This window comes from Haplochromis burtoni, unplaced genomic scaffold (assembly GCF_018398535.1).
Source record: "Haplochromis burtoni strain Fernald_Lab_line unplaced genomic scaffold, NCSU_Asbu1 Contig_113, whole genome shotgun sequence".
Classification (NCBI taxonomy): domain Eukaryota; kingdom Metazoa; phylum Chordata; class Actinopteri; order Cichliformes; family Cichlidae; genus Haplochromis; species Haplochromis burtoni.
The window spans coordinates 1,680,326-1,697,192 of record NW_024582474.1 but is presented as its reverse complement, the minus strand read 5'-3'; the positions used below and the strand labels follow the sequence as shown (position 1 = coordinate 1,697,192).

The following is a 16,867-nucleotide window of genomic DNA, read 5'->3' as shown; positions in this document are numbered from 1 at the left end:
GTCAAATGTCGCTGAATTTACTACAGAGCAGGACAGATTGTAGGGTAGCAAACATTGTCGGAAAACACGTTTTCAACACTGCAGGTTACCTGGTGTAATGTTTTTCAGCTAAAAAGAAACATGGTCTGACTCCTACCTAACTATATAAAGAGTAACTGAAGGTTAAATGCAGCTAATATGTCCTGTTAGAGATAGGGTGAGGAGTTTGGCTATCCAGGAGGGGCTCAGAGTAGAGCTGCTGCTCCTCCACATCGAAAGGAGCTAGTGGAGGTGGTTTGGGCATCTAACTAGGATGCCTCCTGGGTGTGGTGTTCCGGGTATGCCCTGGTGAATGCCCCCGATGGATATTAATTAAACTTGTAGTTGGATATAATATGATTAGAATTAAGCATAATTAACTATTAGCAAAACTGCATTCAGATAAACCCTGTTTTAACACTCTGTATCCCTTTATTGATGAACAGACTGGATGTTAAGTACTGTTATTTATATTTTGGATAAAGATGGGGGGATCTTAATCTCTTTGACAGTTCTTATGTTTGATTAGATCACCAGTGTCTAAGGAGGAAAATGAGAGACCAGGAGAAAAAGTAGGTGAAGTTACACTTGTTCTTGAACTCATTGGAAAGCTAAACTCAGAACTGAAAACTCTACTTTAAGAGTCCCTTAAGTTGAAAACGTATTTTGTGTTTATATAGAGTAGTGTTTATATAAAATTACACATTAAAGCTGTAACAATTATGTTTCTTATTGCAGTGATTTCTCTAAACCAGTAACAAACAAAAGCAAATGCTAAATCCTAACTCAGATTATTTTAACTGTACTGTTTTTAATTGTATGATGATTTACAAACATGACTAACCCATTTCTTTTGGTGAGTGTTCTCTATTCCCAATGGCAGTATGCTATCCACACAGTTTCAGCTTGAATCAACAACTTTTGGAGAATTTTTCTCTTTGCTGTTCTGTCATAAAACAAATGGATTGATGGATTTTAGGCATTCTTAACACAACTGAAGAGGTTGGTTTTACATCTAAATGAATTTGCTACTGTAGCATTATTTTCTAGTGTGTTTCCTAATCCAGCCATATTACGTGAAAAGAACTAGAAAGTCTTTCCTCACTGAGTAAAGATAAAAACTGAAAGCCACTTGGATGCTGGGAGATCTGACTTATGGCAACATGACTGCCTAATGATTGACCTAATACTATAAAAGAAAAGGGACATAGCTGAAAATATATCCAAAATATCATTTTCAATCACAAATATCACATTTAGTATTAGCTTCAAGAAAGAAAAATAAAGAAAGAAAGCATATTTTTAATGACAGGACATTTATTGTGAATAAAAGCTCACATTACAATAAAGCTTGAGGCTGCTGGAAAAAATGAGTTATGATTTTCATTGTTGGTATATTTCCATCTATGGCATAATATGCACATACGATGTATTTGAAATAAAGTGAATTATTTGACATGATACCAGCTATGTTTGATTTAACTTGCTCATTTATATTAACAATATAGAAAGTCACATAGTAATATGTGACCACCCCAATTTGCTACAAACAGCAAACAAGGCATATATGATGATGATGATGATTACTGATGGCTCTGGATTTTACATAGTAACAGAAACTTTAGGGTTGAGATACTTTCTTCCATAAACTGAGCATTGTGTAATTCAAAATATTTCAAAGCTTTGTAAAATCCAACTACAGTCCTGTCAAGGTTAAGGAAATTTACAATTCTCCAGCAAATGTCACTCACAATCTCGCTTTAACCAGCAGCCTGGAAAGTTTAAGTAATCAACAAAATAATGAAAAAGCAAAACAAAGTTTGGCAAACAGTGAAACAGTGAGTGAAGCAGAGCCTATTTAAAAGTTGTACTAAAGTTTGAGTCAAAATCTGTATCATTCTTTTCTTAAACTCCAGTAGGGATGTGGCTGTGTTTCAGCCCACTGGTGGAAGTTTGTGACAATGTTATTGACTAAATGTTTAAGCCTCCAGTGCTGTTAAATGAATGTTTAATGTCAATAAGCAGGCTTTACATTACCAAAAGAACAAGGCTGAACACAAATGCTCTCTTAACAATCTGTAACTTTCAAACCAATTCCTCAAAATAATTCTGAAAAGAAGTATAAAACTTTCATTCACTTTAAGGAAGTTGTTAAAAGAAAAGTAATCTGGCACTACACAAACATACAAACCAATAATATGACTTAAAACATGAAGAATTTCAGCTTCAAGGCAAATAATGGCCAGGCTGCTCCTGGCCACAAATTTGACAGCAGGGGGGAGGGCTGCTGTTAACAACTGGAACCTTTTTTCAGCGCCACAAAATAAAAGAAAAAAAAGAAAAAAGCAGCGCTCAACAACAGCAGGTACATATCAATAGGCAACGCTCTATGATAGCAATCATGAACAGTTTGGACTCTTGAAAACAAACAAACCAAAAAAAACCTTTCACTCACAATGTTTTACACAATAACAGTCTATAGCAAATTCTCAAAGTACCCAGAAAATCCTTACTTAGGCTACTTATGCATGTGATCCTATTTTACTTTGCAAAACGTGGAGGGACATGATGCTGAATAATTTGTCACGTACAGTTTAACCTTTATCAGTTTTCACCACTCTGCTGCTACATAGACTAGTTCCAATTACCACTTCAACATTCCAGTCTTCTCCACTGTTCACTTCACATTAAATAGCTTCCTGCTTTGTTAAATGACATAAAACCCATCTGTTAATGATGTAATTTAACACAAACAATGCCATAAAGTGTTGGTTTCATTAACAGTAAGTTTGGATTGGAAAAAGCCAAAGTACAATGAACTGGCATTATTAAGTGAAATAGCCTTTGTAAGAGGAACAGGAATATTATACTAAATTTATCATATGACAATGTGGGTAATTCCATTTCTCCTCAACCTTCACTGGAAAATAGCCTGGATACACAAAAACTATTATTTGTGACTCTAGTATTTTATTCAAACTCATTTATTTGAAAATTTACCAAAAGAAAACATTGTTTAACCCAAATGTCCACACAGTGAAACAGCAAATATAATGCTAAGCATACAATTGTCATTCAGAGAAACTCATGTCTCATGATGATCAGCGACGCTTTTGGTAGAATCTATTCCAGGTACCTGTTCTCTTTTGGAAGCGACTGCTCTGGGAGACAGGGTGCCAAAGCTCTGTTTTACATACCAGTCTTCTGCATGCAAGTGTGCATAGGAAGAGTCTTTTACATCCACAATGGTTTTGTTTGACACGGGGCTTGAGGACTCATCATTATTCGTGCACCCACCCTGCAGTGTCATTGCGTGGCTTACATGCCATTGCTCAGACTGCTGGCTCCAGTCTTGCATGTTGGTGACCTGTACTGACAAAGGGCAGTGAGAAGCCTGTGTGCAACCAAAAGTGCTTTTTGTGGCCTGGTAGCATTCTCCCTCTGAAATACTGACAGGAGAAGAGGACTTTCCAGAGGATTCGTATTCGGGGTCGATTGCCTCCACTTTGATTTGGACGGTTCTGGATTTAATCCGCAGTTTATGGGGTAAAGCTGAAGAACTACCATCTGGCACTTTATGTGTGGAGACAATGATGCTTCTTGGGTCTACTACAGATGGCATCAACCCTTTGGGGACCTGCTGCTCATCCTCACCATCAGATGATTTGCTAACTGCACCATCATCCGAGCTCCTGGGTGAGTTACTAGATGACCTCATGATCTGCATGAATGATGCAGACTGAGTGTAGACTCCAGACAAAGGGCTGGCTATGCCAGGTTTGTAGAGTTCATAGGGACTACCTTGCTCTTGTCTATAGCTGCCATTGTCTCCCGGTTCCTGCTTGACCTCTGCATTCCTGCAGACAGTAAAGCTACCCTGAGTTGCGGTAAATGTCTTGGGCATATGAGGTGAATGCCTGATGACTGATATGCAGCTGCTGCGCAGGTGAATAGGCTCCTTTTCTTTGCTGGTAAAACCTTGGCTAGCATTGGGTGGAATAAACATTTGGTGGAGGTTAAGAGTGGCGGAGCTGGATAACCGTTGGACTTCTTGGGCATATGCTGTCGAGCTCACCAATCCAAACTTCAACTTCAATGACAGCAGCTCAGCCTTGAGGGAGGCATTTTCCTCGCCAAGTGCTACCAATTTGTTCTCTAGCACCATATCATTTATGCGTCGCTTCTCCCTTGAACGCTTGGCTGCTTCGTTGTTTTTACGACGCCTCTCCCAGTACAGGGTGTCTTTTTTTTCCTCTGGGATAAACTCCCTTTTCCTACGACAAGCAGATTTAGCCTTGAAAGGAAGTGCAGAGATTTTGTGGCTCAGGAGGTCTCTGTTGGTCCCTTGTAAAGCCACAGCCAGGCACAGGGCATCCTCTCCACTGTAGGACTGATTGGAGTCCACTTCTTGCTTTATTGATTGCATATTATTACTGTTTGCTACTGTCAGCATGCTAAAAGATTTTCAACTGTATACCATAATGCTTGTATCGAGCAAAATTAACTGTCACATGGAATTAATCCGCTTGAGTTGAAGAAATCTGTGGAATAAGACACAACAGAAATGTTTTTCGTCAGAGTTTAGTTGAAACAATGTCAAACAAGTTACCATGATACTTTAATATTTACTTGTGCTGATCAAAGATTGTATATTATCATCCACTTAAAGCTTATTCAGATTTTTGTGCTCTACACATAAAACATTAAGGCTGCAATTATGAGTCCAGTATATTTCTGAAAATACATTTGTAGAAGAGTAAAATGTGGTTAATAGGGAGAGTTAATATCAAGGTAATTACTTTTTAGTTTTGCTATTACCATTTCCTACTTTGTGTCAGGGAAACAAAGAAATCTTCATTAAAGTACAAAAAAACATGAAGAAAACATATAATCATTTAACTTTCAGAAACTGGATTCCTTCAACAGATTTCAAAATTCATGCTGTGTAACAGATAAATATTTAAAGATGTCATTGGTGAATGTCATCTTATTTACCAATAGCCTGATACCAGTCAACAAGGTATATCAGTCAGTTCCAATGCCTGGCCAATAAATTGGTGCTTCCCCATGATTTACCTTGATTAAAATTTAAAGTACCAGTTCTTTTGTACAAGCCAAGCTTAGGAAATTGAAGTAAACAAACTTTTTTATTCAGGAGAAAAATGATGAAAATAGACATAAAGGCATGAGATCACAAAAAATGAGAAACACGAAGCCTGTAACCTGAATAATTTCTTTTGAACTAGTCTTTCACACTCACTGCAGCAAACAGTGGTATTTAGAAGAGGAGCAGAAAGATTTTTAATTAGAAAAATTAATGTTTAGGGTGTGATACAGTTTCCTCAAATGTTTCTTCTTGACTCTGTGCCCTCGTTTTGTCCTTGACTTGGGTCTACATTTAGGAAGAGAGAGACATGACTAATAGGTCAGACTTGTGTATACATTATAGTCTGGTAACTTTCAGACACTAACTTTGTGTGTTACAATTTGGTCTTCCACTTTTTAGAAGCAAGAAGGCGCTGTATCCCCGACAAATCCATTTGAAATACAGGAGAAATATTTCTCTTTTCATTTACTTGAACCCCTTACGCAGTCTACTACAGATTTTACGGTGCCGATGTGCAAACCCCAGCTGGCGTTGACGAACGCGTCCTTTTGTCTTTTTTTTAACGAGGCAACAAAACATCGTGCCTAAATTTGGATCATACGTGATTAAAAACGGTGGCGATGTTATCGCAACGTGCGACACTTGGAGGGTGGGTGCTGACCGAGTGTTTGCTGCTGGTTCAGTCGCGACAAGCAGTACAGAGCGATCGACTCGGCGTTCCAGCACCGGGCCGTCAACGCGTCCTGTTGCCCCAGATTCCTTCATTGTGTCGGTATTATACAATAAGCCCCGCTCCTGCCCTCCCGAGTGCCAGCAATTTCTATTGGTGCAGACATTATGCAATGTTTGCCTGTGTGGCAATAACAATACGGACCAGTGATTGCTCAGCTCTGCGTCCAAGTAAAATAGCTCTAAAATTGTCCACATGTGTTAGATAGCTAACACTGTATGTAACAGACTTTACTAAGACAATGTGGGCATTCAACTCTGTACATGACATCATTGTCTTCGTTACTCATGACATTGGCGGCTGAAGCGCGAGGTCCATCTACGCCCTGAAAAGTAAACTGTTACAACATTACAGAGAAGAAAGCGTTACTTTGCTGTCCCGACGTGGACTGACCCATTCTGTTGTCCACACATCGACAGAAGCCACAGTGCTTTGATAATGTTTCTACAAGCCACATCACATTCTTGTGTTTCAACACAGTGTTGTAATCTATGAATCACTGCTACTGGTAGGCCCGTGTGCCTGAATAAAATTAAACATCTATTATACAGGTTATAACTATATATTTTTTAAAAAGCACACACTCGAACGTGAGCTTTGTCGCACTTTTAACTTGGAAACTACCGAGGCTGTTATTACATTTAAAATAGGTTTTGTGCGAGGACACACAGAAGGTAGCCAGCTGACTGAAATATAAGCTAGCTAAACGCCCCTGTGATTTCTGGGCGTGTGATCAGGCACCATCCTCTACAAACCTGTACAACGCTTAATGTTAATCCCAGACATTTAATATTAACCGCAAATCAAAACTGTACCTTTTCTATCACCTGCTTGTGGGGATTGGTTTGGTTTTCCACCGCGTATGATGCACAGAGAAGCAGCATAGGTTTTCCATCAGCTAATAAGGAAATGATTGTCAAGAAAATCCTACAAGTTATAAAGTACTTTGCTCTCCTCCCTTGGCTTTTTCCTTTCAAGGTGGCTAGTGACTCATGGATCTGTGTTAGTAGGTCAGTGGTTGAGTGCATTGGCAGCGTGAAATTAAATGACAGCTACTGCATCCAATCGGCACGCAGCATTTTCTAACTTTAGCCAATGACTCTTGGCTTCACCAGAGCTCAAATCTTATTTAAGAATGTCTGTCGTCATTCACAGTAGGAGTGAAGCATTTGCGACAATCGGCTCGCAGACCGTGCTCGGATTTGTCCTCATATTACGAAAACAAAATATTTCCGATGTATTTATTGCTCATACTACTTTTACCATGGCATAAATATATACATTTACTCCCAACAATGTTGCAATGGGGCGTACACTTCTAAAACAGCACAAGAAGCTGTAGAAGCTCCGTGCGTCTAATGTTTAAGGTTGTCACATTGGTTTATATTTATAGTCAAATTTAGCTACTACATAATTCACACTGTTTACGCACTGTTGCATTAACAGACTTAGGCCATTCCTTGATGTTCTGTTGTCTTTTAATGTAGGTATAAGTCTGTTTTAATTTTATTTCCACTGCTGAATATATGTCTTATTAACAAATTAAATTTAAATTTTAATACTGTATATTTCATTTTGAAATAAAATTAAAAGTGATTTTAAAAAGTCTATTTCCAAAAAGGAAATTGTAAATACGTGAAAAAAGATAACCGGGGTTAATACGGTTAATTTCAGCTGTTTGGTTGTAGGTATACATACACGTCAGTCCAGACGGAGTGGGTTTTTTGGAGGTGTGTGCGTGAGTGTGTGTGTGTGTGTAAAGAGGTGTGGGCGTGTGTGTGTGTGGGGGGGTTGGAGTCTTGTACCAGATGCCATGATCAGCTGCCAAGACCTGACTGTCACTATACATATTCTATTTGTTTGTTTGTCTGATGCTCTTGTTGCACTGCTAAATGGGCTGTAGCCAACATGATTTATAAAGGGATTATAAAATCTAAAATAATTACTGCATTATTTTACTCTTATTAAACTCACTTTCCTAAAAACTGATTGCAACTTCTAACTTGTGACGTAAATGTTATGCCTCAAATTTATTTCACATCATTCATGGGAGATATGTTTGATAAATGATAAGTTAACAAGTCACTGCTACCAGCTTAATCAATTCATTGGGGCGACCTGCGTGTTGTGTTGCATTGTCTGATTTGGTCGTAGTGTGTAAACACCTCTAGAGGCCACTGTTGTATAGCTGCTGCAAACTGAACGTGCCCGTACCAGAGGTTATACTTAAAATGGCAGCTGCCAGGAAGTCTCTTTGGACATTTGTGTTCGCCCTTTATGAAATACATATGTTGTATTAATGCACCCGTGCATTGGTAAAATAAATACTAGAATAGCTGATACTCCCTTACAGAAGATTTATTTTGACCTTTCTAAAGCCTTCTTTAAAAATTAGAAAATAAAATGAAAACAGGCATATGAAAAAAAGCCTACTAGAAATACTTCTCTGCATTACATCCTAACACTTGGCTAAATCCTAATATGCAATTATGGTTTAATAGTTTATTTCACTAAATGTGATTATGCACTAAAAAAACAACAAAAAAACCCCAAAAACCGAACATGTTGGGTTTAGATAATTCAATAGTGGACACTGGTTGCACACAGATGTTTTGCTTTGGCAGGAGCTTAAACAACTGAGGTGAAGTTATTCATATTCAATAAACCTGTGCAATTTGTGTTGATAAAATATGATTGAAACATGCTTTGGTGAAGTAATTTGAGCTCTTGGATATTTTAATCCTTCAATTTTCACACTTTATTCCAATACTATTCAGTAACTTTTACGCAAATACTATGTTATCTTCAAATGACATGTTGGTATTACATTCTAAATACACAATTTTCCAATGAAGGCCTTATAACAGATTGTTTTGTTCTCTTCCAAGATGGTTGCCAGCATCCACTAGTAACCTTTCAAAACAAAAACGCTAATATCACTGCAGTGACAGTAGGTGAACCATGGGTCTCAAACTCACGGCTCGGGGGCCACTTGCGGCCCATGTCAGCACTACTTGTGTCAGGTTAAGGCTGTGTGCAGGCAGGAGTGGAAGTAGAAGAACCCAATGTGCAGACACTCGGAGGTGGAAAGTAACTCAAAACTCAGCTTTTATTGCTGGATGGCAAAAAGTGGCAACCGTAACAAAAATCCAAATAAACCTACATGAACAGGCAGGCAGCACACACAGCATAAATGAGAGTAGATCACAGCACAGACACAAAGAGGGCTTAAATACATAGAGGGAGCAATCAGGGAATGGGTAACAGGAGGGAAACACAGCTGGGGCAAATCAGGCCTAACGAGACAAGGGGAAGCAAAACCAGACACATTAACATCAGACATGGACTTTCAAAGTAAAACAGGAAACCTAACACAGACTCACAGGCAGGCACTATAACAAAGGGAACAGAGACGTGGGACCAGGGCAGACACAGACACTGACTGGACGTGGGAATACAGCAGACAGGGGAGACAGCAACTAAGGAACACAGACAGAAAACCAGAACACTAAAACTCTAACCAAACCCCACCCAGAGAACCTTAACTAAGAATAATCCTAAAACCTGTAAAGCAAAGCTAGAATATAATGAAATAGCAAAATCAAAGAACCAAAAACACAAAACACTGGGTCAACGACCCAGGGACCCTAACAACTTGCCACCCTTACTGTTGACGTGAAGAAAGGAAATACAATTTGGCCCTTGAAGTTAGTTTTTGTTACGAGGGATTTTGTTGTTGAGTGCAATTTGAAAATAAGTTGTTTAAAAAGCAAAACTGTTTTAAAATGAGGGCAATATGAGCAGAGTAAAAACATGTTGAGGGATTGGCTGTCTTTGTTCAGTGAGAGAGTTATATGTAAAGAAAACAATTTTCACTAGCAGTCAAAAACTAATGTGTTCACTTATGTCTGCATTTTTATTTTGTTAAATATGGACAAAACTATTGTAGAAATGCTTCCACGTGTCTGGCCAGAAAGAGAGTATCTTTCCTTTTTATTTGTTAGTTCAATAACAAGGTTTCAGTTAGTTAAGAGTGAGAAGTTTTTTGCATTCACATTTGCAGTTTTGTTATACAATATTTGAAACTTAAAACAAACAAACAAAACACTACATTTTCTGAAAGATTTGTGGGTGTTTTCTTGTTTGTTTGTTTTTGTACTACTTGAACACTAAAGTGGCCCTCCAATGACATGACAGTACCAGCAGTGGCCCACAGCTCATTTAAGATTGACACCCCTGCTTTAAGGTGTTATTATGTGGATATGTTGGTTTTATTTAGTTGCTGTCAACAAGTGGAAGGTAACCTAATGAAGCCTGTTATTTCTTTCTGTGGCTCAGAAGTTGGAAATTTCAATAACAGTGCGTTATCCAATTACTCAGATTGTCAGAGGAGTTCACATTTCCCTATATACTCGATTAAAATACCCCATCTTCGATCCATCCCATACAGGTCACCCTGACAACACTGAGCAGTCCCTTCAGTGACAGGCTGCTGCTGCTGTCAGACTGTACACTGCACAACAGCAGTGAATGTACACCGCATATGAACACACTGGGGTCTTTACATATATCAGTGTGCAATACTAAATACCTGCTACTATTAACACCCAAACACTGCACTATGTTTCATTCTTCTTCTACTAGTAATCTGTATAATTGCATCATATATGTGTATATACACTCAACAAAAATATAAACGCAACACCTTTGTTACTGCTCCCATTCCCCATGGGATGGACGTAGCTACCTAAAATTCATTCCAGATACACAATATAACCATCCCTCCCAAACAGTGGTCACAATCCCAGCAAATCCACCCCTAAGTCAGACTGTACAATACAGAAAATAAAAGAGCTACAGCTCAGACTCTACAGGCTTCAGTTAGCATGTTAAATGTGAAAGTTCAGTTAGAAAAAGACTGAACAAAAACGGCCTGAGTTTAGCAATTAACCAAAGTGACAAACACTGCTCTAAATAATACTCCCCTAATCCAAGAAGTCACCCAAACCTGGACGTGGATTTAGAGGCCTGAGGGCCATCTCACACATTTATTCAGAATAAAACAAGTTTCAATTAAAATTAAACAAATCAAAATCTTGTGGACGTATGCCTTTTACATGTTGGTAAAATGTTTAGGATGAGATGGAGATCTAACACTCATGCACCCTGAAAATTATGAAGGTCTAAACATGTATCAAAGGGACTCACTGAACATCAGTGGATTTCTATGGGGCAAACGTACTTAAACTAGCCACTGTGACCATTGAGGCAGAGCAGAATGAATGATACTGACGGGAACTATGAGAGTTTGTAGTTAAATTCCTGCTCTTACAGGATCAGGGAGTGTCTGTTTAAAGATTATTAACATACACTGTAAAATCTAATTAGTTCCCAGAACTCAAAAAAATTGAGGAAACTCGTTGCCTCAAAAGAACTGAGTAAAGCTTAGCTAAAAATGACTAAATTAGGACAACTTATTTATTTTGAGTACTCTGTACAAGCTCATTTGTTCCCAGAACTCAAGAAAATTGGATCAAGTTTACGTAAGATGACCAAGTTAGGGCAACTTACTCATTTTGAGTACACTGTACAGCCTTGTTAGTTCCCAGAACTCAAAAAAATTAAGGAAACTCGTTGCCTCAAAAAAACTAAGTAAAGCTTACTTAAGATGACTGTTAGGACAACTTATACAGTGCAAGTCTGCAGTATTAAGAATAACTTGATATTTCTGACTGTACAATACTAATTGTTTACTACTGACAAACATTTCAAGTTCAACTAAATGAAAAAACAATTTGTGGTAACCTGAATATGATTAAAAATAATTAACAACACTTTTTGTAATGATGTTAAAATCAGCCCAACTTTTATTTTCAAACACAACAAAGTATAACAGCCAACATACTGGACACTGTTCTGCTGAACAACAAACAATTATATTGCCATCACTGTTATAATCTTACAATGAAACAAAGTCTCAGATGTAATTATTCTGAAAATAAGTTTAGGCCTACCACAAGTTTGTTTTGTACTTACATTACTTATATAATCAAAATAAAATATTTGTTGTTCTGTCACAAGTGCAGTCTCTAATTTAAACAACACATTTGTTTTGCATTCCAACACATGAGCTGGAATGTTGTAATATTTTAAGGATGGCTTGTTTCCAGTCCAGGCATTACTGCCTGAATGACTATCATGGATCGAGGTGATCCAAATGTAGGTGCAGAAGAAAGTCTTTAACTTCCCTTAAGTACAGTGGCAGTGGATGTGGGTTGGAGATGCAATGAGCTTGAACCTGCAGGCGACCATCTTCACTGACCACACCATCTGTGACGGAGGACTCATCTCTCCTGGTGTCCTGCAAGCAAACAATCATATTTTTTGGAACATGAACTTAATTGCTTTCTTAAAACATTTTTTTCTGCATTTGGTATAAAAAGACTCCAATTTGGACAATCTCAGGCTCCCTCCCCACTGGAGAAGTGACATTCAATGTCCCAATTGTCAGTCTGGATAGCCCTGACCCCCACCCGACACACAATAATGTCATGAAAGCATCATTTTAAAAAGGGCTATGAAACATGGCCAATAACTTTCATTCTAATGATGTGCAAAATGATTTGGGCACAAAACAAATTTTGCTGTTAGAAAACTTGCAACTTCACTATATCAGTGTAGACCCTCTAAACTAAGTTTGGGGGATGTGATCTTTCAAGAAATGCAGACCAAACTGTTGTTGTTTGTTTACTTACACAGCATGTCTTGTAGAATTAACTGGAGTCACCAGCAACAGCATAGTGCAGTCATATCTCAAGTCTAATAACAGAAGACAGGAAAAGATCAGTAAAGAAACAACTTCCCCAAACCAAAGACAAATAAAACAATAAGTAAAACAGGCTGATCTAAAGTATGATTAAAGTTCAGCCTGATTAATATAAATGTCACTGACAGTTGCTAATATATTGGAAAACCAAAATACTTACCACTGAGTTGATGTCTTTCTGTCCAACAGCAGGAGTGCTGGTCCCGAGCCTCAAAGACAGTAAGAAGCAAGCAGAGGGAGAAAAAACAGAACATTTTTCAGAAACCGATTTGATCCTTAATGGCTGTGCAATCATTGTAACATAGAGTTTGCTTATGTTGTTAAATAAAGGCTAGATTTGACATTAATAGATGCCACAGATGTTCAAGGTGCCACAAAGCATGAAAAAATGGACATCTCAGAAAACGTCGGGGCATTTTTGCAAATATGTGATGTCTTGATAAATCGAGCAGATATTTGAACTTTCGACAGCTACATTCTCGCCTGAAAATATCTTAAAAGTTGATTTTGTGACCCAGAAAAAGCAATAAGTTCTTTAGCCGGGCTCCTCCGCCATTGCCGCGCTTACAAGTATGCACAGGCTCCGACAACCATGGCCGACATATGCGATCCTCCTTTCCCCTAGATTACCCTTTCTGGGTCACAAAATAACCTTTTAAGATATTTTCAGCGGAGAATGTAGCTGTGTAATGCTCAAATATCTACTTAATTTATCAAAAATATCACATATTTGCAAAAGTCGCTTCCACGTTTTCGGAGAGCTCTGTTATCCACCAGCGTGATAGCTGACCGGGAGGTCAAGGCTTGATAAGAGTCCGCGAGCTAACTCGCTAACAGCTAACTCCTGGCTTATTGTTTTCACCCCCCGAAGAATTTTGTCTGGGCTCTTATCTCACTTTTTTATTTCAAACAATCAACAGAAAATTTCACAGACATATTTTTATATAAGGTTTTTAAGGCTGTGGTGTTAATTTTTAAGTAACATGAGCCCAGCCGCAGCAGCAACGCTAGGCTAACACTAACTAGCTAGCACGATTATAAACCTGGTTCTAAACTAAGAGAAGCCACAAAATCAGTTTGAATAAGAGTAAACAGTTACTCACCAAGTCAGTGTATCAGGTAAAGATCCACAGCAATGACAACAATAATCTCTTGAGCTGACGCTTTTCTAGGTTTGCTCAACATATTCCATAAAAAATGCTGGCACCATGAACATGCAGAGGAGGACGGTAGTGACGTGGCATTTTCAAAACACATCTTTCATCCTTATGCACTGAGAAGAAAAACTTCCATCTTACTTAGTTTTTCTAAGTTAAGACAACTCAAATAAATTGAGTTTATCAGCATTTCTGTAGCGGACAGAACCACCTGCTTTAATCTACCATGATGCTCTGTGTTATGTTGTCATGGCAATATGAAGTCAAATAAATACAAATTCATAAAATGCACATTTGAAGGAGGACAAGAAGACAGGCAACTGGAAGAGCTTTTGAAGCAGGAAAACTTTTCTGGATTACTCTTAATTTAACTGGAAATTTTGCGAATACAAGTCAAGGAGGAAACAAGGAGGCAGGTTGGATTATATCTGAGGACAGGACGCATGAAGGAGAAGCATGAGGAGAGAGGAAACAGCAGAGCGATGGTGCAGAGCTAATCGTGGGTCAAGTCGAAGAAGCAAGCATCAAAACTGTGAGTAAACATAACACATAAAGACTTAAAAATTACTGTGCTGATTAAGGAAACATTAAATTTGGTTAGTTTGGGGTCTGCAGCTTCAGGTTTGTGGGTTCAGTTGGTCTCAAAATTGAGGAAAGACAAAAAATTTTCTTTTGAAAGGTTGTTGGAGGATTCTTACTGTAAGAAATATCTGGGTGTGCAACTGCTTTTATTTTAAAAAAAGTTGAATTTTATTTAGTCACATTGGAAAGGGAAAATTGGAGGATCGGGACAATAATGTGGCCAGATTTACTGTTTCCTTAATCAGAACAATAATTTTGATCTGAACTAGAAATTTTGAAATGGGTTATTTTCTTTCTTCTCTACTGATCACTGTTGTTAAAGGTTGAGTTACTTGTCAGTCTACATTTATGTTAAAGGTACTTTTAAAAAATGCAGTTTATTCGTAATTTTGTAGAAAAAGGCTCCGCACCTGTGAAAAAAAGAAAATGGGTATCCACACCCCCAAAATTGCTGTAGATCAGAGTAGCTAAGCCCTGGTTAACTGCAATTATATAACAGGAGATGAAAAATATTGGAATGATTGAAAGAAACAAAGATTGCTTTAGGGTTTGAAGATTTGACTTTTTTATTGAAAGAGACGAAAACTAATCTATGTGTGACACTGAGAAAAAAACTGAAAGCTTAAAAGACCTGGACGTCCAACTGATGTTATACAAATGTGCAAACTTGTTTTAATGACATTAGAAAGAAAAATCAGATGTTTAAAAAGGTAATATATAAAGATGATTTTTATATTACTTGAAAAAATGATGTTGTTAGCGCTTCTGTACTTAGAAAACTGCTGGGTCACTAGTAAGCTGAGATTTAATGTGATAAACTGAGGAAAGGTAATATAATCTAAACACACGCTGTTATTATTGCAATCCATACAACAGTTAATATTTAATCAATCATGATTCATAATTGGTGATCTATGCAAGTTTTAAGGAATAATATTTATTTGCCTTCCCAATTAATTTGCAAAATCTAAAAGCGAATCTTGTTTTTTAAGAAAAAAAGAAGTTTCTAACTGACTTCAAACTTTTTTGAGCTGTAGAGTAGATTGATGAGCACGCAATAAAGTGAACATGATAGGGAGAGTTTGCCAGGAACTCAATTTTGATGGCAGAAACGGCTAAAAAAAATGAGCGTTTTGTTTTCACAGATGTGTGTTTAATGAATCATTTATGTTAAATCACCCATGATGCATTAGGAAATGTCTACACACTAATACATGGGCTCATTTTTAGTAACGATCACTGCTGTGTGGACCGATCACATGGTTATAAACCAGGTGAAAATTGACTTCAAACCTTTGAGCTGTAGTGTAGCTTGCAATGATAGTGTATAGTTATCTATTACAGAAGAACATATAGAAGTATGAGGACAGGGAGACACTGTAAAAAAGTTATGAGCTGTCTTGCTGCAGAGAAAGTGGAGTCTGTCATCCTTGAAAAGCTCCCAAGATAGGCAGCTGGCAGGTTGAATGATGCTCTGCCTCTGTGGTCAAGTACAGACATAGGCCTTAAGCAACCATGAGCCACTGATAAGTGTGAGAAATTAGTGCACTTAATGCAGCGGTCCCCAACCCCTGGGCCTCGGACCGGTGCCGGTCCGTGAGTCGTTTGGTACCGGGCCGCGAGAGTTGAGGCTCAGGTGTGAAATGTTCTGGTTTTCAGGGTTTTTATATCGGTTTTCAGCGTTATTTTGTTTGCTATCGTTAACTCGGTGTTTCCTGGGTCTTTTCATCGTGTGTTATAGAATAAATCTTGTTTTTTTCGGTACCGGTACTAGTTTTATTTTGTTGTATTTATCCGCGACACCTTAAAGGCCGGTCCGTGAAAATATTGTCGGGCATAAACCGGTCCGTGGCGCAAAAAAGGTTGAGGACCGCTGACTTAATGCATGTTTCCTAATTATATACGTATGAGCCACTAATAGGAGAAAATGAGCACGCAATAAAGTGGACTTGTTAGGGAGAGATTGCCATCAGAGTTAAAACACTCCAACTCAATTTTGATGACAGAAACAGCTAAAAAATGAGCATTTTGTTGAAACTGATGAAAAAATCCTGATCAGATACAGACAGACACATGCATACAACACACACTACTGCTCAAAGGTTTGTTGTCAGATTCAAACTGTCGTCTTTTTAATTAATAATTTACATTTACTTTAAAATAATTTTTCATAAAATTTATCAGTAATGTTTTCACAGATGTGTGTAATTTCTGTTAAATCAACCATGATGCATTAGGAAATGTCAACACACTTATACATGGGCTCATTTTTAGTAACAATCACTCTTGTGTGGACCGATCACATGGTTATAAACCAGGTGAAAATTGACTTCAAACCTTTGAGCTGTAGTGTAGCTTGCAATGATAGTGTATAGTTATCTATTACAGAAGAACATATAGAAGTATGAGGACAGGGAGACACTGTAAAAAAGTTATGAGTCTTGTCT

The 16,867-nt window shown here is 37.9% G+C and overlaps 1 protein-coding gene and 1 long non-coding RNA gene across 3 annotated transcripts; both read right to left on the bottom strand.

Moving 5' to 3' along the window:
- Window positions 1-1,317: 1,317 nt before the first annotated feature.
- Window positions 1,318-6,879, bottom strand: nfil3 (nuclear factor, interleukin 3 regulated). 2 transcript variants are annotated; one of them, XM_042223535.1, is made up of 2 exons: window positions 6,683-6,879; window positions 1,318-4,559 (listed from the first exon to the last, which is right to left on the bottom strand). In XM_042223535.1, exon 2 carries the CDS (start codon window positions 4,469-4,471, stop codon window positions 3,104-3,106), a length of 1,368 nt encoding a protein of 455 aa, XP_042079469.1. In that variant the 5' UTR covers window positions 4,472-4,559; window positions 6,683-6,879; the 3' UTR covers window positions 1,318-3,103. The 2 variants fall into 2 exon arrangements, with proteins under 2 accessions (XP_042079469.1, XP_005929082.1); XM_005929020.3 differs by having other exon boundaries at window positions 6,671-6,878.
- A 4,950-nt stretch (window positions 6,880-11,829) lies between these two features.
- LOC121811895 lies at window positions 11,830-14,077 on the bottom strand. Its single transcript, XR_006054705.1, has 4 exons — window positions 13,785-14,077; window positions 12,842-12,890; window positions 12,611-12,674; window positions 11,830-12,216 (listed from the first exon to the last, which is right to left on the bottom strand). It is a non-coding gene; the product is annotated as an uncharacterized LOC121811895 (long non-coding RNA).
- Between the last annotated feature and the right edge of the window lie 2,790 nt (window positions 14,078-16,867).